Source organism: Ictalurus punctatus, chromosome 3, assembly GCF_001660625.3.
Source record: "Ictalurus punctatus breed USDA103 chromosome 3, Coco_2.0, whole genome shotgun sequence".
NCBI classification, from domain to species: domain Eukaryota; kingdom Metazoa; phylum Chordata; class Actinopteri; order Siluriformes; family Ictaluridae; genus Ictalurus; species Ictalurus punctatus.
Window position 1 is genome coordinate 8,572,787 of NC_030418.2, and position 21,067 is coordinate 8,593,853.

The window sequence follows — 21,067 nt, forward strand, 5'->3', positions numbered from 1 at the left end:
AACTGCTTTCTTTCTTCCCAAGCCTGCAGTAGTGTTCACTGCTGCGACCTTCTTGTTGCCGATTTATGCGGATTGCATGAGTCGTATATATGAAGCACCGTTTGGGTCGCTGCACCAAACTGGCCGTCCCAAGGAAACGTATAAATCTTTGCGATAGATTTTACATGCTCCGTGAAGTAAAGAAAGAAAGAGACGCGAATGTCGACTTTTGCATCAGTTTCATCTTTGAACAAAAGATTTAAAGACCAGATTGGATCCCAGCACGCGGTAGAGCATCGGATCAGATTTGCGCATGCTTTCAGGATGCCACTGGCACAAGGAGGACAGAAACGTTCATATTTCCCGACATGGAGTTAGATATTATTTTAAATGTGGGCTAAATTGTGCTTCGTTATTCAGCGTTATGTCCTTGCCGATTAATTCTTCTCAGCCGCTTGAACAGTACAATGCAGGACGCCTTGCAGTGCGGTTCACTGGTGGTTGATGCATAATCTCTGCATAATTTAATCCAACGGCGCACGAAAGTGGACAAATCAGTAGTTATTTTTACTAAGCCATTAAATGTGTTTAACTTAGCTGGGGGAAATGAAACTGTCATCAAGGTGAAAGTGTCTTCATTGGTGTTGTCCTGTCATCGAGGTAGCTCAAGTCCCCAAGCGCGCGAGTGAAGAATGGAAGTAGTTGAAGGGCGGGGCTTCGCCGAAAAGCTCCAAAAAACAAAACCAAAAAAAAAACCAAAAATGTGTGTGTGTGGGGGGGCATGCACGATGTTGACATTAAGCACTACACTCTGCGGAAACTCAATGAGTGCATCCCAAAATTGCAGGTACTTCTAATTTCATAAAATACGCCTCCTCGTTTCCTTTCCCTACTTCATGTCCTTGCTCACTGAAGCGATTTAGGTGAATTCACTTATTTACTGATGTATTAAAGGGATCTACACACTGACGTGACGTACTGTAGATGAAGACTGGAAAAAGACCAGGTGGTTTTTGTGTCCAGTTTGGGTGAGTCAATGCCCATCATAGCCTCAGATTCCTGAGGAGTGGAACCCAACCTGGTCTGCTGCTGTTGTAGCTCATCCACGTAAAGGTTCGATGCTTTGTGTATGCTGAGATGCTCTTCTGCTCACCAGGTTTTAAAGAATTATTAGGCTACATGAGTTGTATGACTTACTATATTCTTTCTGGCAACTCGAACCAATTGCGCCATTTTCCTCTGATGTCTCTTATCAATAAGAGATATTTCCACCCACAGAACTGTTGCTCACTCAATGTTTTTTGTTTGTTTGTTTTTCAATGTTTTTCAGTGTTTTTCTGTGTAAACTCTAGAGCAGGGGTTCCCAAACTTTTCCAGGGCAAGGCCCCACAAATGTCATTAACATTTGACCGAGGCCCCCCTTTTGCAAGATGACTTTAAAACACATTAAAAATACAGACTTCTGAATATATCCCCCTTCTTTTTATTAATAATTACATCTTACATCTTTACATTACATTACATTAGGAATTGATTGTGTGTGTGTGTGTGTGTGTGTGTGTGTGTGTGTGTGTGTGTGTGTGTGTGTGTGTGTGTGTGGTTGAGAGTGAGAAAGAGAAAACATACTAGTGGGATGGATGGGCTTAGTGGCTCCGACCAAATTGTTGAGGCCCTCCGGGGGCCCCCTGGCGGCCCCCACTTTGAAAACCACAGCTCTAGAGCAGTGTTTCTCAACCGGGAGTCCGCGGACGCTTAGTGGTCCGTGGTGTAATTGCAGTAATTGCAGTTTTAAAAACGTAAGTTTTTAAAATGTTTAAATAATATATTTTTCGTTAAATGTATCTAGAGATTGTTGTGTGTGAAAATTCTAGAAGATAAGTAGTTTCCGTACTCAAATCAGCCCGTCTAGCACAACCACAGTTAAAGTCACAGAGATCAAACTTTTTCCCCATTCTGATGTTTGATGTGAAGACTAACTCAAGCTCTTGACCTTTCTGCATGATTTATTTTGTGTTGTGCTGCTGCCACATGATTGGCTGATTGGATAATTGCATAAATTAGCAAGTGTACAGGTGTTTCTATTAAAGTGGATGGTGAGTGTGGTTTTGCCCTAAAAAGATTTCTTACACTACAGTATACAGGACAGGGATTAAGCCTACACACTAAATTAACCTTAATTAAAACATTACTGTAAGACTTGCACTTGACATCTCATATGGCTCATAAAACAAGTCTTTATCAAGGGCTGGTGTGGGGTTGATTTTCAGCCCAGGAATGTCATCTGAGCAGCCCATGCATGTGGCCCATATGCAGCTAACACGCTCAGGATGTTCACAAAGCAAATCCACTGTTTAAACTCTTTTGACTATTTATTTTCAAAGATATTGCACAGTAGGTACCAGCTAAAGCACACATGTAAAAATAGATGCAATTTTTTTTTTTTTACAGGCCTAAAATGAAAAAAACTTTTAAATTGTGAACTGTGATTGAACTATAGGCCATGTTAATGAATGTCATGTTAAAATACAGAAATGCAGAAACATACATAAAACTAAAGTGCAGGATTTCTGAACTTAGGCCCTTTTAAGATCTTTGGGATTAGGCTATCCTACAACAGTTTGGAAACTATCAAATCAGGCGTTCATAAATATCCTGGAAATGCTTTGGAAATTCGTTGACCTGAAAATTAATAAACGCTAAACTGAAAGTAACTTGAATATGATGGAAATTAGAAATGACTTTTTTTTCTGTAGGTAATTTGCATTTATGCATTTATGAAAAGCCATTGCTAGAGTAACGTGTATTATGCCATGCCACACATGTGTGCTCCATAGATGCCTATCTTGTCATGGTTATCCTGGATGCTACTCTGGACTACAATACCCAGCAGCCACTGCACTACATCATGGTCACATGACCACCTGCACCTGAATCACATCCTTGTTAGAGCACTATGATGTATGTAGGCCTATGTATGTATATGTATATATATATATATGTATATATATATATATATATATATATATATATATATATATATATATATATATATATATATATACATGCACTGACTTTTGTTTTGCTTTAATTATCTCACTTTGCCCTTGTTTCTGTTCTGATGCTTGTGTCATTTTTATTCCTTGCCTTAGTGTTTTTGCCACGTGTTTATAGATTCTTTTGTGTTGATTATTATTAAACCTTTATATGCACTTGCGTCCAACTCCACCTCTCATGACATGACATATCTCAACAGCTGCATTGCTATCATCTGGGCATCTTCCTCTAATGCTTTTCTCTTTATTTAATCGGGCTTTTCTTTTTTCTCTGTCCAAATTGATTAAAAGCTAGACTCGTAAAACAGATGTGTTAAAAATAGCACATCATGTTTTAATTTTTTAAACACATTTTTGTTACGCCACGGCCAGCAGAGGGCACTGCGGTACGGCCGCTGACTGGTCACGTGACTCTTTTGTTTTCGTTCACTTCCCGCTTGGACACTGACTTAAGTCTCTGATTTGCCCCAGGTGTTAATGTCTTAGTTTAATTAGGTTTGTTATTTAAACCCCCCGTGTGACTGCGCACATCGCGCAGTATTAAAGTTGGTTGAGTTCGTCAAGTATACGGGTATGTGCTAATGTGTAGCATGCTAGCGGTCGTAGCTAGGGGACCAGCGTGAGTATAGTCCGTAGAGACCGCGCTCCCTGTGTTTGCTTGTCTGTCTGTCTGTCTGTTTGTTTGTTTGTTTGTTTCTGGTTTAAATAATAAAGACTGTGACCTGCACCTGCATCCGCCTCCAGTCTCGTTCCGTGACAATTTTGTGTTGCTTTCAACACAATTGGTGTGTTAGTACATTTTACACAAAGATGTGTTTAAAAAAAAAAACACAAAACACAGATTTGTTGTTAATATATTCCTCACTATGATTATCCTAAAATGCAATTTGTTTGTATGCTAAAATTCTAAAATGCTCACAAAATAAACAATTTCATGAAATTCAGGTGACGTTTATTAAAATCATAAACATTTGACAGATATAAGAATTGGAGTTGGTGCTGCATCTTACAAATCTCCCTGCCATGTGGGAAGACAAGAGTCCCATTGCTTTCCATTTGAAAAGCTGGAAAAGAGTGTTGGTTTGTTAGCTACAAAATATGGACAGCTTCCGTTGGGCTTTAACTGAGAAATTGTGTTACAGAATCCCAGATTTTGTAATTTTGGAAACGTGAACTCCACTCTCTTAATGAACAAAATGGATCTGTAGACTCACCAGGAAAATCTAGCTAACCTGTGAATAATTATTTTCCAGCCTTCAGCACCTCACCACCAATTTTTTTGCCCAAACTAATTAAGTCAACCTGCATTACAGAAATAGTGGAAAGCCTTACAAAGTAAACCCCATCCTCTGTTTTTGTAACATTAACCTTGTGTAGAACGTTTGGCCTTGAGATTATGGAGATAGCTAAGTTCCGTTAGCCTCTGACTGTCTGCACGTTACCCAGCATTAACATTTGCCGAATACATGAAGAAACACGGCCCTAACCTATCCCCCTGATGCTAATTACTACATCTTGCCTTGCCAAAAACACCAACTAAATGTAGTTAACATTAACCCACTCTCTGTTTTACATCATGGTGAATAGCTGTAATGCTACTTATAAAGAAAGGTAATGGGAATATCTAACATTACCATGAGCTGTATGCTAAAGTAATGTTATCAGCTCAGGTGAGAGTCTAGGTTAGCATAACTTATTCCTACTGTGAATGGTGATAGCATTCAGCTAGCTAACCCTAACTCTGAGCCTCAAATAAGATGCAGAGGCAGAGAATTATAGAATAGCCTCAGTCCATATTTCACAGTCAACATAAACACATGACACTAGTAGTGTATTGCCATCACTGAGGACGCAGTACATGATATTCACTTTTGATACTGGTGCGATAGGTAAATTTAATTATCACTTGCTGAGTTACTGTTTGCCAATGAATACATTTTTGAGAGCTCCCTGCCTAAATACCCCAAACTCGGCCTGGCATTTTCAGCAGCATTAATGCTAAAAAGTGATGAATGCTAACTTTGCTGTGGTTTCCTCGCCTCAGGACGACGACTCTGCGGTCACAATCAAAAGCTCAAAGCAACGAACATTCATGAATGATGACATAAGCAGCACAGTCCGCAACATGGTTGGACAATAATTTAACACATGTTGTGTTGGTCACTGATGTGAATTGTTTTCATTATCTTTTTTAACACATTTATTGGAAAATTTAACAGGACATGTGTTGAAATAGTAATAACACAAAAAGTGTGTAGGATATTAACACATCCTTTCTAAGAGTGTAAGAGGGTTTCTGGTCCAACTGTAGACCTGTATATTTCTTATGGGACCAGCCTGGACCATTTACATTTACATTTACATTTATTCATTTAGCAGAAACTTTTATCCAAAACGACTTACAAATGAGAAAATACAAGCAAAGCGATATATCATGCAGAGAACAATACAAGTAGTGCTACCATACAAGATCCATTAATTGAGTTCCAGAAGATGCAAAGTGTGCAGAATAGAGATGTAGGTGCATTTTTTTTTTTTTTTTTTTTTTTTTTTTATGGTTAGGTGTTCATGGAAGAGGTGGGTCTTTAGCTGTTTTTTGAAGATAGTGAGAGATTCTGCGGTCCGGATCGAGTTTGGAAGTTCATTCCACCACTGAGGAACAGTTAGTTTGAATGTTCTTGAAAGGGACCTTGAGTCACGCTGAGTACGTACTACTGGGCATCGGTCGCTAATCGATCGCAGATTGCATGAGGGAGTGTAAGCCTTCAAGAGAGAGTTGAGGTAGGAGGGTGCTGTTCCAGACAAGGTCTTGAAGGTGAGCATCAAGGCCTTGAATTTGATGCAGGCAGCTTCAGGAAGACAGTGGAGGGAGATGAAGAGGGGTGTGACATGGGTTCTCGGGCTGGTTGAAGACGAGGCGTGCTGCTGCATTCTGAATCATTTGAAGGGGTTTGATGGAGCTGGCCGGGAGGCCCGAGAGTAGTGAGTTGCAGTAATCCAGTTTTGAGATAACAAGAGCCTGGACTAGTATCTGTGTAGCCTGTTTGGTGAGGTAGGGTCTGATTTTCTTGATGTTGTACAGGATGAACCTACAGGGCTGTGCAGTTGTTGAGATGTGGTCTGTAAAGGTCAAGCTGTCATCAAGAATCACCCCAAGGTTCCTGGCCATCCTGGTTGGCTGAGAGTTGACAGGATGGATCTGATGGAGAGAGTTGACAGGAGGATCTGATGGTTCACAGTGTCGAAAGCAGCAGAGAGGTCGAGTAGGATGAGGACAGATGATCTAGAGGTTGCTCTTGCTAGTCGTAAGGCTTCAGTGACGGAAAGCAGAGCAGTCTCCGTAGAGTGATTGCTCTTGAAGCCAGACTGCTTGGTGTCCAGGAGGTTGTTCTGTGTGAGAAAATTGGAGAGTTGATTAAAAATGGCTCTTTCAAGAGTTTTGGAAAGAAAAGGGAGGAGGGAAACAGGTCTGTAGTTGTCAACCACAGTAGGATTAAGTGATGGTGTTTTAAGCAGTGGGGTAACCCGGGCCTGCTTAAATGAATTAGGGTATGTGCCAGTAGAGAGGGATGTGTTAACGATGTGTGTGAGTGCAGGTAATATTGTGGGAGAGATGAACTGAAGAAGGTGAGATGGGATAGGGTCAAGAGGACAGGTTGTGGGATGGCTAGAGAGGAGGAGTTTAGAGTCATCAGTCTCTGAGAGGGGATAGCAGGAAGTCAGTTGGGAGTTACATGGAGGAGGAATCGGTCTATGCATGTCTGGGGTTGAGAACTGGTTCCTTGTTGATGTAACCTTGTTGGAAAAGAAAGTGGCAAAGTCATCTGCAGTGAGAGAGGTAGGGGAAGGGATCTCAGAGGGCCGCCCGTCTCATTGTCTCCTGGACGTGATCAATAAGCTACCCATGTGTGTGTGTGTGTGTGTGTGTGTGTGTGTGTGTGTGTGTGTGTGTGTGTGTGCTGTAACAAGTACTTCTAAGTTATAAGGCTAACATAAAATTGAATGCATTGCCAACCCGGGAATTCACCCAGTTCTCCTGATTGGCCACTCCGGCATTAACTGCAGGGCTCAGCTTGGAGTCGCTGTCACATAGCGAGGTCGTCACAGAGCTGGCAGGGAGTCACTCTCTGACACAGTGACACGGTGTCATTTTAATAATCTGGCGTTCGACTTAAGACCGACTAGTGTGTTCCAGTGAATGGAAGCATCTGAGGGGGACACACAACTGCAATTTGTTCCTTCATATGTGAACGTATTACAAAGCCGCTAAAGTATACAGCACCACGACGTGAAATTAAACGAGTTTAATCAGTGTTCCAAATAATTGCATACCGTTAGACTAATTATAAAATGAAAATGACTTCTGCGACAACACAAGGATATTTATAATTTTGTTAACATCAGTTCTAACTGAACAATGGTTTATTCCCTTTAGGATGACCAGACCCGATTGATTAATAGAGGAGAGGGGGTGGGGATCCAAAGTAACTAGTAACTTGCTACTTGAGTAGTCTTCTCATTGGATACTTTATTACTCTTACTCAAGTAATTATTATCATTATTACGTTTACTCTTGAGTAAAATTTTTGGCTAATCTACCCACCTCTGGTGAGGATGTGCATATATTTAAGCAACACTTCTGGCAATGTGTATGCAAGAACCCCTAGTGGTAGAAACTATATCGTCTCTCATATCAGCATAACTGTGGGAATAGTTACTGGTGCTCACAAGATGCAGTTGACACAGATGGAATGTAAAGTAAAATCACATAAAAGGAACACTTAACGACCAATTAGGATTATGACTTGTTTGAAGATTTGGCTCATGCAAACTCTGGGCAGCTGTGGCTCAGGTGGTGTGTGGACAGTTTAGTGGGTTGGCGGTTCGATTCCCAGTCAACATTGCTCCACATGCCGAAGTGTCCTTGGGCAAGACACTGTATGACAGCTCTTCTCACCATTGGTGTGTGTCTGTGTGTGTGAGAACCGCTAAGATTAAAAATGTGCTATATAAGTGCAGACCATTACTTAGTGTAGTTTTAGTTGATCTCTGTTCTAGGGCATTTAGCTACAAGGACAAATTGGAGATGGTATTGGCATTTCCCAACCATCTATGAGTCGAATAATGGCACATCTTACCTTCATTCATAACATTACATTTCCATAACCAGCATCAGATATGACAAATTGTCATTCCATTGTAGAGTTTATAAATGTAATTTAGGGAAATAGCACTCATACACTAACCATCCACTTTAATAGGAACACCTGTACACCTGCTCATTTATGCGGTTATCCAATCAGCCAACCATTTGGCAGCAGCACACTGCATAAAATCATGCAGATACAGGTTGAATGCTTCAGTTTATGTTCACATCAAACAGTGAAGTAGGATGATGGCACTGAGCAGGATGAGTGCACAAGCTATTGTTAACCAATGTTACCCTAAATAAATAAATAAAAACATTGTTAATAATAGCTGAACATGGCATCTCATTTATTTGATGGGCAGTTAAATGTGTGATTGTAATGATGACTTCTTAGACCTTTTATGAATCATCACAGCACAGCTACTGTACAAAATGATGTTATACATTCAGCTGAATAGTTTCAGTTTTACCTTTTTCTTGTAAACATCATATTATAGGCCTACTTACTTCAGAGCCTAGGTTATTGGTATTAATTCATAGAAAATATAACAATACGTTAAAAAATTCATAGCTTTAGTTTATGCCTTTCAAGGACTTCCAAAAATGCTGATAGGGATTAAATGCACTTTTATAAGCAATGCTTGTGATGCTGTAAATGTAAACATTGTAAATAGTGTTGCTCTTAATATAAAAATGTGTTTAATAGACCTGTTTTCACAGTTTTGTGTTACAATGGCGGAAGAGTTAGTAGTGTTTCAAAACATCTGGTGAGATGAACAATGCCAGCAAACATAGTTCGCAATCACTGCAGTATCCTAAAATTCAATCAAACATCCAAACTTGCTTTGTGTTCTCTGTATTTTAATAGTGCATATGCATGTGTGCCTGAAATTTAGGCATAGAATGAGGTAACTACACAGAGGCATCATATTAAAATAACAGAAAACTATCATTATGGCTGCAAAAGAAAAGGTTGAGTACATACACAAGAAATAAAACCAGCAACCTTCTCAAAAATATTATGGTTATTAGGTTATTATTCAGTAACTTGCAAAAGCAATAAGTCTCTAGGCTATGCACGTGCGCGCGCACACACACACACACACACACACACACACACACACACACACACTCCTTATACTCTGAATGCAAGCATTACTTTAAATTCACTAATATGGTGGAAGGCCAAAAAAATGTATTAAAAGCATTAACATTTGAATAATTATTAGTGACATTAGGTTACATTTTGCTGACAGGACACGGGCTGAATGGCGATGAATGGTGGCCCATTAGTTTATAACATTGCAATGCATTAGCATTGTTAACAAATAACTGGCTATTGCAAACATTACATGGAGCGTAATGTTAGCTGGTTTCACAGCAACAATGTGGCCTGCCTCAAACAAACATAATATAGGACCGCCTTTCAGGTGCTTTGCTAAATTCCAGGTGTTTCCTCGCTTTGTTTGAAATGAACGATAGCATCGGTTGCACACCGATGCTACCTTTCCTCTCTTTTCCTCTCAATGAGCTTTCCTGTTTTTTCCTCTCAACGAGTCGGGGTGGAGCTAATCACGGTCTTCTTTAGTTTTTCCCGTGTGCTCGTAGGCGTTCTTCTTCTTTACCACTTGTAGACCGACTAAAACACTTACGCGTATATGCTGCCCCCATGAGTTCCGGAAGAACTGCAACACGGTACCTTCGTTACCAACGTTACCTACACTACTGCAGAAAAACAAGTAGTATCGAAGTATCGGTTCTCGTGACATCCCTACTCCTTATATTGCAGTGACATCTGTGAGCAAGTGCTCTTGAAGAGTTTATTACTGTATTAATTTGGTCAAGAATAACACAAAATGTAAATTAAAAATATGAAATGTTTGCTTTCTGTTATTCATATTATGAATGAAAATGCATCAGAATTTCAGAAATGCCAAAGTAGAATTCAGAAAGATGATTGAGATAGCAGGTACAGTTTGTAGAAGGAATCCAAAACTCAGCAACAAGGACAGATTGGGATGATGCAAACCTCCCTGAAGCATGGTAGCATTTTAGACAACATGCAGAGCTGATGTTTTCCAGCCCCCTGCGTGAAAAGAATAAACAAGAAAAGTGCCGTTATTTTCTTTTGTGGGTTGGGGAGATGTATATAATACCTGGACACTCACAGAGGATGTACCTACGAAGCTAAAGATGTACTACAATAAATGCACAGATGATCTCACCCCAAGGCTAAGCTCATATACAGTACACTTGGTACAAATTCCATGAGAAAATGCAGGAAGACAGCGAATCGTTTGAGCATTTTATGACAGAACTTCAACTGTTAGTGAAAGACTGTGGATACCCAAATACTGATGAGATGGTCCGCACCTACAAATTCACAGCATGTGTGAGAAAAGCTACTTAGCCAAAGTGCAGAGCTAATGATATAAAAGCTATAGACAATGTGAGCTCCCATGAGCTAGCACAGGAGCAGCTGAAAACAATGGTCAGTAGCAGAGACTACAATAACCATGACGTGCATGCAGTGCATAGAAAGTCCAATAAACAAGAGACAGGACATCAAAATGGCACTAGAGGTATAAAACAAGGGAGTTAACAAAGCAATCTGGACACTGTGGAGGCAAACATAGCAGCAGAGAGGCCTGTCCAGCTGAAGGAAAGCAATTTAAGAAATGCAAGGAATTGAATCACTTTACTCGTGGAAGAAAATGAAAATTCCAAGTACAGACAAAACCTCATTGAAGAGCAGTACACACTGTTGATGAAGACACTCTAATGGAAAAGACAGAGCTCTACATAAGGAAAACAAATATGAAACAGGAACACAACTAGAAAATCAGAGCAATGCTCAATCATACAAAAGACAGAGAGGAGTAAGGTTAAACAGAGACAAATACAACATATGTGTGACAGAGGTAATCTACTGGACACAGACTCTCATGTGAAGGCACCAAACCAGACCCTGAGAAAGTCAAAGCAGTCAAAGTGATGTAACCACCACTATGAATTGAAGGCATGGAGGCCCAAGTACACCCTGTCATTAGCAGTATCCCAGTAAGTGACAACAGACTGTCACAAATAATACAGACAACAGCTCAAGATGCCTAGCTCATAGTAGTAAAAAGAGTTACGAAAGCTGGTTGGCCTGACACCAGGAAAGAATCCCAGATATCACACAAGCATATTGGAACCACAGGGATGAAATATCAGAAATCAATGGCATTCTATTCAAAGGTGAGAAACTTATCAATCCTCAAAGGCAGAGATGAAACTCATATACACAGGACACATGGGTTTAGAGAAAAGCAAGCACTGAACAAGAGATGCTCTATTCTGCCCTGGCATGGGAAAGCAGATTGAGGCATCTATGGAGAAATGCAGCCTATGCCAGGAGCGACACTGTGCAAACTCCAAGGAGCCCATGATTTCATGCATCATACCTGAAAGGCCATGGCAAGTAGTAGGCACAGACTTCTTCACCTGGGGCACACAAGACATAGTCATAGTAGACTACAACAGCAGATTCTTTGAAATGATGAGACTACACAGCTGTACCTCAACAGTCAAGTAACAAGTCAGCGTTCGCTCAACATGGCATTGCAGAAACTGTCATCAACGCCACTGGCGCCAGCAGACTTGTTACAGCTCAGGCAAGTCCAGCATTTTGCAGAGGCCTGGGATTTCAACCATACGCTACAAACCCCACACTACCCAGAAAGTAGTTGACTTGCTGAAAAGACAGTCCAGACAGCCAAACACATTCTAAACAAAGCCAAAGCTGGAAACCATACCTTCGTTTACTAGAATACAGAAACATGCCCACAGACAACCTAAAATCACCTGCCCAACTTCTGATGAGTCGGAGACTATGGTCAATCCTTTCAATGACAATTCTTCACATGTCAAAAAGCAGTACACAAGAGGAGATGAAATCCTTTGTTGTGTTGGTAGTGTGTTTTGGGTCATTATCTTGCTGCATGATGAAGTTACACCCAATTAGATTGGATACATTTCTCTGTAAACTGGAAGACAGATTGTTTCTGTATACTTCTGAATTCATTCTGCTGCTACCATCATGAGTTACATCATCAATAAAGATGGGTGAGCCCATTCCAGAAGCAGCCATGCAAGCCCAAGCCATGACACTACCTCCACCATGCTTGACTGATGAGCTTGTATGTTTTGGCTCATGTGTAGATCCTTTCTTTCTCCACACTTTGGCCTTTCCATCACTTTGGTAGAGGTTAATCTTGTTTCCAGAACATGTGCAGCTCATCTCTGTATTTCTTTGCAAATTCTAATCTGGCCTTCTGATTCCTACAGCTGATGTCTGGTTTGCATTTTGTTTTATTGCCTCTATATTTCTGCACTTGAAGTCTTCTTTGTAAGGTGGATTGTGATACCTTAATCCCTGCCCTGTGGAGGATGTTGGTGATGTCACTAACTGTTGTTTTTGGGTTTTTCTTCACAGCTCTCACAATGTTTCTGTCATCAACTGCTGTTGTTTTCCTTGGCCAACCTGTTCCGTGTCTGGTTATTAGTACAGGTAAGTATAAGTATTTATTTTCTTTTTCAGGACATTCCAAATTGTTGTATTGGCTATGCCCAATGCTTCTGCAACAGCTCTGATAGATTTTCCCTCTTTTCTCAGCAACAAAATGGCTTGCTTTTCTCCCATAGAGAGCTCTCTGGTGTTCAGATGTCTTGTGAGCCTGTGAAAATGGAGGGACTCTGTAAAAAAATGGCTATAATTCCTATACAGTTAATACAATATTTTTCTTAAACCCTTTGAATTAAATCTGAAAGTCTGCACTTCAATCACATCTTGATTTCTTAAGTTCAAATCCACTGGGATGGTGTATAGAGGCAAAATTATGAAAATTGTGTCACTGTTCAAATACTTATGGACTTGACTGTAATTCCAACACGGTAATACTTTAGGATTAGTCTCAGAGCTTAAAACATTGCAACTATGTTTGTCACCACCTTGTTTGACCTCATTAGTTTTAATAGTAGTTTTATTTTTTTTAGTAGCAAACACATATGCCTGTGACATTCAAGCCAGAGTATGCACAGTAGAGACCGTGGAGCCAGAACAGGCACAGAAGATGGCCAGGTGGACAATGGGTCCACCTCTCACCTGCCCATGTTAGCGATGGATACATTCGTGAGCATGCATGCTACTACCTGAAGAACAACTTAAATTAGTGTGCATTGGCTAACTCCAAGTGGCAAATACTGTTCTATTGATTAATAAGTAAAATGCTAAATTGTAGTCATAATTTTCACAGGTATATTGATTTTACCATTTTTAGGAAAGATTTAAAGCAGTGAGTCATGAATGACTGAGTTACCGTTTGCTAGCTAGCTGACATTATCCATCATTTTTATCGCAGTAATGTAATAAGTAGCTAATGTTAGGTACCAACTGAAAATATACTGGTTAACAAGTGACTATTTACACTCAACCCAACCGATTTTTGAGAAAATTGCTCTGACACTTGCAGTAAGTTACCCATATGAATGGAGAAGTGGTCTTTTATGGCCCACTCATTCTGTCAACGCAGTTCATTTAAAAAGGAGTGACTGACTTACCTTATCCCTTACTTGTGATTGTTAAGGTAATACAGTGAATTGTTAATTATTTTGAAATTTAGCCAGATTTTAAGCCTTTTTTGGGGTGAAATGAGAGTCAGCATCTAGTGAAAATTGGAGCCAGAATCTGCACAGCAGAGACTGGCAGACAGGCAGTGGGTCTGCCTCTCACTCCTCTAATATGGACACTTGAACATGCACGTTATTACCTGAACTGCAAATTAAGATAGCGAATTGGTTAACTCAAAGTGGCAAATGCACCATTATTAATCAATTTGTAAAATGCTCAATTGTAGCTATATTGGAGTTATAATGATTTGATATGATAGCTATATTTAATTTTTTTGTAGATACTGTTGTCAGGAAAATATTTTAGAGCTGTCACGTCGCGAGATGTAAGGGAGTAGGATACAGAAGCAATTGCAGTTAAGAGCTTTTATTAAAGGAGTCAGGCAGACAAATCCAAAATGTGAAACAGATGCGTAGTCAAAAACAGGTAGTGGGTTGGGCAATCGGCAAACAGGCATAAACGGGGCAAAGAAGGAATCGAAGTTTCGGTTACAGAAAACAGGGTCAAGACACAAAACAAGAAACATGAACTATGACTATGAACTGGGAGCAGAAAACACCAGCGTGGTCTAGGTAAACTAATCTAATGTTAAACTAACTAAATCAATCTAACTACATTAACTATAATACTCCGCGAGGTGTAATACCCGAACATAATCAGCGTTAAGTGCTGGCAGCTGAAAAGAATAAAGGCACACCCCCGAACAACAACCAGTAACAGAACAGGGAGGAGACAGAACAGAAACAAAACAAACACACATGTCCATAGTAAACAATGTCATGGTTGTCAACATTCGAAGAGTGGGCGCTTGTGCACCTTGCTTGCGCGCCCTCTGGCTCTCCAAGCGCCTGCCTAATGGGGAAACCATGACAAGAGCTTCGAGTCATGACTGACTGAGCTACCATTGGCAAGCTACAGTATCTCACAAAAGTGAGTACACCCCTCACATTTTTGTAAATATTTGATTATATCTTTTCATGTGACAACACTGAAGAAATGACACTTTGCTACAATGTAAAGTAGTAAGTGTACAGCTTGTGTAACAGTGTAAATTTGCTGTCCCCTCAAAATAACTCAACACACAGCCATTAATGACTAAACCGCTGGCAACAAAAGTGAGTACACCCCTAAATGAAAATGTCCAAATTGGGCCCAAAGTGTCAATATTTTGTGTGGCCACCATTATTTTCCAGCACTGCCTTAACCCTCTTGGGCATGGAGTTCACCAGAGCTTCACAGGTTGCCACTGGAGTCCTCTTCCACTGCTCCATGATGACATCACGGAGCTGGTGGATGTTAGAGACCTTGTGCTCCTCCACCTTCCATTTGAGGATGCCCCACAGATGCTCAATAGGGTTTAGGTCTGGAGACACTGTTGGCCAATCCATCACCTTCACCCTCAGCTTCTTTAGCAAGGCAGTGGTCGTTATCATGCTGGAATACTGCCCTGCGGCCCAGTCTCTGAAGGGAGGGGATCATGCTCTGCTTCAGTATGTCACAGTACATGTTGGCGTTCATGGTTCCCTCAATGAACTGTAGCTCCCCAGTGCCGGCAGCACTCATGCAGCCCCAGTCCATGACACTCCCACCACCATGCTTGACTGTAGGCAAGACACACTTGTCTTTGTACTCCTCACCTGGTTGCCGCCACACACCCTTGACACCATCTGAACCAAATAAGTTTATCTCGGTCTCATCAGACCACAGGACATGGTTCTAGTAATCCATGTCCTTAGTCTGCTTGTCTTCAGCAAACTGTTTGCAGGCTTTCTTGTGTATCATCTTTAGAAGAGGCTTCCTTCTGCGACGACAGCCATGCAGACCAATTTGATGCAGTGTGCAGCATATGGTCTGAGCACTGACAGGCTGACCCCCTACCCCTTCAACCTCTGCAGCAATGCTGACAGCACTCATACGTCTATTTCCCAAAGACAACCACTGGATATGATGCTGAGCACGTGCACTCAACTTCTTTGGTCAATCAAGGTGAGGCCTGTTCTGAGTGGAACCTGTCCTGTTAAACCGCTGTATGGTCTTGGCCACCATGCTGCAGCTCAGTGTCAGGGTCTTGGCAATCTTCTTATAGCCTAGGCCATCTTTATGTAGCGCAACAATTATTTTTTTCAGATCCTCAGAGAGTTCTTTGCCATGAGGTGCCATATTGAACATCCAGTGACCAGTATGAGGGAGTGTGAGCGTGATGATACCAAATTTAACACACTTGCTCCCCATTCACACCTGAGACCTTGTAACACTAACAAGTCACATGACACCAGGGAGGGAAAATAGCTAATTGGGCCCAATTTGGACATTTTCACTTAGGCATGTACTCACTTTTGTTGCCAGCGGCTTAGACATTAATGGCTGTGTGTTGAGTTATTTTGAGGGGACAGCAAATTTACACTGTTATACAAACTGTACACTTACTACTTTACATTGTAGCAAAGTGTCATTTCTTCAGTGTTGTCACATGAAAAGATATAATCAAATATTTACAAAAATATGAGGGGTGTACTCACTTTTGTGAGATACTGTATGTACAGTTACAATTCAGAACCTGCCTTCTCAGAAAACTGGTTGCAGCCGTTGATAGTTTCCTTTTTCTGCCCCGTACAGGTGGTTCATGAATTTTCTGCCCCAAGCCGGTTCAGGTATTTCATGTGTTCCAGCTCAAGTACACCTGGTGCAATAAATGAAGCCCTTGATTAGTTGCATCAAGTGTGCTTGAGACAACACCTGTTTTGCATATTTGTTCTGTTGTGAGTGATTCAGGGGGTTGAATAATTGTGAAGCTGGAGAAATTATTATCAGTTGCATTTTGACCTGACCTGCAGACACAGTGTCAGCTCACACTATCCGACGCCATCTGAATGAAAAGGGACACTATGGTAGGAGATCGAGGAGGACCCTGCTGCTGACACAGAAACATAAAAAAGCCAGATTGGAGTTTGCCAAAACTTACCTGAGGACACCGAAATACTTCTGGGAGAATGCCCTGTGGACAGATGAGACTAAAATAGAGCTTTTTGGTAAAGCACATCATTCTACTGTTTTCAGAAAATGAAATGAGGCCTTCAAAGACAATAACACGGTCCCTACAGTCAAACATAGTGGAGCTTCACTGATGTTTTGGGGCTGCTTTGCTGCTTCAGGCACTGGATGTCTTGCCTGTGTGCATGATATTTTGAAATATGAAGACTACCAAAGAATTCTGGGGTGTAATGTAGGGCCCATTGTCAGAAAGCTGGGTCTCCGTCAGAGGTCATGGGTCTTACAGCAGAACAGTGACCCAAAGCATACTTCAAAAAGTACCCAAAAATGGTTTAAAGCTGGGTTCACACTGCACAGTTTTGGCCACGATTTGCTTGTCTGATACAAATTTTGAGAATCCTAAAAAATTCCTATAATCCTAGGCCAAAATCTGTAGTCTTTGACCGCTAGTTTGACATGTTTCCTGACAGCAGATTAATGGCCGTTGCTATCAAAATGCACAGTCCTGTAGTGTGGCTTCTCTTACTCAGTATGTGTCTTCTTGCATGCGTCTATTTTTCATGTCTTGACTATTGTACAGTGTGACATTAAAGACAACTGAGATCCTACAGTGTGACATTAATAACAACTGAGATCCTACAGTGTGACATTAATGACAGCTGAGATCCTACAGTGTGACATTAATGACACCTGAGATCCTACAGTGTGACATGTCTTACAGTGGGGATCATGTTCGTACAATCTGACAAGCAACAGTCGCAAAGGACTATTAAAAATCGCACAGTGTGCACCCGGCTTAAGACAAAGCGCTGGACATTTCTGAAGAGGCCAGCAATGAGTCCAGATCTAAACCCATTAGCACACCTGTAACGTGTAAAACAGCATTTGGGAGAAGGAAGCCTTCAAATATGAAAGACCTGGAGCAGTGTGTGGGGGGACCAACAAGACATTTTGTCCAGGGGCCTCTGAATTTTTAATCCGGGCCTGCTTTGACGCTAGAAATGTTTAAAAACCCACAAATGCGTGCAGCAACCCACAAATGTGCAGGATCCTTCAGGTCCGTGTTGGAAAGTACATGTACGTTCATGAGACTCGGCTGCCGCCCCGCCCACTTCCTCTTTGCACTTTCCCGCGAACAGTTATCTGCACGGCCTGTGTGGAAGAGAAGCAGCTTCGCGTTTCATACATCAATTTTGTGCAGCTAGTCATGGCGAAGCAAAGTTCCATTTTTAATTTCTTTACAAAGTCGCCGCCAGCAGTCGCGAAAACAAAACCTAATCCGTCTCCAACTGAAGCAGACGTGCCTTCTTTAGTGTCTAAATCCAACAGTTCCCCCAAGGAGGAAGCTAAACAAGCAGCCCAAAACAGTAAGAAGGCTGCGGCCAAACCCCTCAAGACTCTGGCTAAAGTCGGTCATGCCAAACCTTTTGGACAGAGAGCTACGGATACAAATGAGAGGTTTGTGAAAAATAAATTTAAGACTAAAGTTAATTTATGTTTGTAGCGAATGCATGAAGCAGGTTAGCCGAGTAAAATTGACGCTAACAGCTTATGGTTTTAGCTAGCTTGGCTAACTGAAATAACTAGAATTTGGGTACATTGAGCTAGTTAGTGTTTTGATATTATTGGAGTGTTACTTTTAAAAAGCTTTAGAAAAGATTGACCCCATAGGAAGCGCAACGGTTTGGCCTCACTCTCTCACGCACGCACGCACGCACACCTCGACATTTCAAGTTTTCCTGGCGGGAGATAGAAAGCTGGGCAGAGGCTTTGGAGCATTTTACACTCTTGTGTGCCATTCATAACTAAATGAGGTTTTCCTTAGAATCTGGATGAGAGATTAACGATCAGTGATAACCAAACTGACATGTGAAGCAATGTTTCTAAGCACTGGAGCAACCTACAATTCAAGAGTAAAAATTATGCTAGACATTTCCCCAATCTCCAGTTTTCTCCCTTTTTGTGCTTTATTCTAATAGTAAAAAAAAATCATTAGCGAAGAGCAATGTAAATGGTGTGAAACAAAAAAAAACTATTCAAAATGAATTTTTTTTTAAAAAACAAAAACAAAACAAAACAAAAAGCTTATTTTGAAAAATTTTCAGCTCTTCATTCCCCTTCCATGCGGGTGATCTGGTATGGGCAAAACTAGAAGGACACCCATGGTGGCCTTGCATGATGGTGCCCCAGCCGGTGAGTGGGCAGCAGATGAAGGGCAGAGGCCAAGATCAGAGAGTGCATGTCCATTTTTTTGATGAACCAGCAACGCGGGGTTGGGTCAGAAAGAAGTACGTTCGACAGTATAAAGGTGAGCTGAGGTTGCATGACGTGTATCTGGAGCTGTACCAGAACTAATTAAACAGTCTAACATTAAATGCATTTTGGTTATGCCTAACAGGTTCAGATAGCACTGATGCCAAAACAGGTGGCTTGTTCTTCAGTGGCAAGCCTGTGATTCGCAGGGCAATGGAGTTGGCAGACCGTGTGCTGCAGGACAGTCCCGAACAAAGACTAAAGATGCCTGTTTGTATGGATGCCTCTGATGAGGAAGCAGAGGACGAAGAAATGGAGGTAAGAAGCAATGTTAAGCATGTATTTCTAGCATCTATTTTTTTTGAGTGAATTAATTCATAAGTGAAATTTTTCTTATTCTCCTTATAATTGTTTTATTAATTAATTATGGTAATTGTTGTAGCGTAATTATAGGTGTTATAGTAATTGCATTTGAGTTTGTAATAGTAATGCCATCAGATCTGCCAAAATTAAAACTGAAAGGAAAAAAATAAATAAATGACTGATTATGCTTGTAACTAGTCAAAATGTAGAATTAGCATGTTTAAGTATATATTTAAGTATATACATTTTGTTAGAAATGCACATATTTTCTATGTTTGAGTGAAATTTTAAGTGTAGTGTGTAATGTTTTTCATATAATCATTTGTTCATTGTTTTGAAGGGTGACTAATACCTCAGTATGTCTGATCAAGGAAAAAAAAAAGGAATTCGTTTTTATGATGCCTAGTTTTATTTACTGTAAGGCAGGAAGTTCCTACCCACTTGACATTAAACATGTATGGGGAGGAAGAGTTCTGAATTTTCAATTATTTAAAATCATGTTCTCTGCAGGTTGAACAATCAACACCATCAGATGAAGAAATATCAGAAGAAGAGGTTCAGAAGGTGAAGCCTAGCAGGCGTTCATCACGTGCTGCAGCAGAGCATGCTCAGAAACCCAAACGTCGGCGTATTGTGGTGGCCTCTGACAGTGAGGGCTCTGGTGAGGAGTTCAAGCCAGATCAGGCAGATCAGGCAGAAACCAGCAGTGAGGAGGAAGATGGGGTCATAAGTGATGTGGAGGAGAGTATACCTGAATCTGAACCTGACAGTCCTGTGAAGCCAGTAAAACGGAAACGTGCATCAGAGAAAACTGCTAAAACAAAAAGTACAGCTATACCCTCAGAGATTCACAAGAGCAATTCTGTGAGTCTTGCAGCTGACACAAAGTCACGTCTGTCTGCTTTTTCAGCTCCAGACAGCTTTGAGAGTCAGGGCAGTGCTTCAGGAAAATTGGATGGGGCTGGTGTGTGGGACCATGAAAAATTGGATTGGTTGCAGAACGGCAAAAGAAAAGATGCTCGTAGGAGGCGTCAGTCAGATATGGACTATGACCCAACCACTCTATATGTGCCTGAAGACTTCCTGAACAAGGTTACACCTGGCATGCGTCGATGGTGGCAGCTCAAGTCAGAAATGTTTGATACTGTTCTTTTCTATAAAGTAGGCAAGTTTTATGAGCTCTACCACATGGACGCTGTGATTGGTGTCAGTGAGTTGGGGCTTACTTTCATGAAAGGCACCTGGGCACATTCTGGTTTCCCTGAGATAGGTTTTGGCCGTTTCTCTGATGTGCTCGTACAAAAAGGTTACAAGGTGGCACGTGTAGAACAGACCGAGACCCCTGAAATGATGGAAGCACGATGCAAGGCTATGGTGCGTCCCACAAAATTTGACCGTGTAGTTCGGCGAGAGGTATGCAGAGTAATCACCCGGGGCACCCAGACGTATAGTGTGCTCGATGGTGCGCCTTCTGTGGCCGAGAGCAAGTACCTGCTGAGTGTGAAAGAGAAAAATCAGGAGGAAAATGCAGGCCAATACCACATATATGGGGTCTGCTTCGTTGACAGCTCAATGGGTCGCTTTTATGTAGGTCAGTTCCAAGATGAC

The 21,067-nt window shown here is 41.2% G+C and overlaps 1 protein-coding gene across 1 annotated transcript in view; it reads left to right on the top strand.

Moving 5' to 3' along the window:
• Window positions 1-17,917: 17,917 nt before the first annotated feature.
• The window catches only part of msh6 (mutS homolog 6 (E. coli)), a 12,966-nt gene continuing 9,816 nt past the window's right edge, over window positions 17,918-21,067 (top strand). Inside the window, exons 1-4 of the mRNA XM_017464253.3 lie at window positions 17,918-18,301; window positions 18,949-19,151; window positions 19,242-19,414; window positions 19,970-21,067. The exon at window positions 19,970-21,067 is cut by the window's right edge and continues 1,453 nt beyond it. Of these exons, the coding sequence (XP_017319742.2) occupies window positions 17,919-18,301; window positions 18,949-19,151; window positions 19,242-19,414; window positions 19,970-21,067 (1,857 nt within the window). The 5' untranslated portion in view covers window position 17,918. The remainder of the gene's footprint in view (window positions 18,302-18,948; window positions 19,152-19,241; window positions 19,415-19,969) is intronic.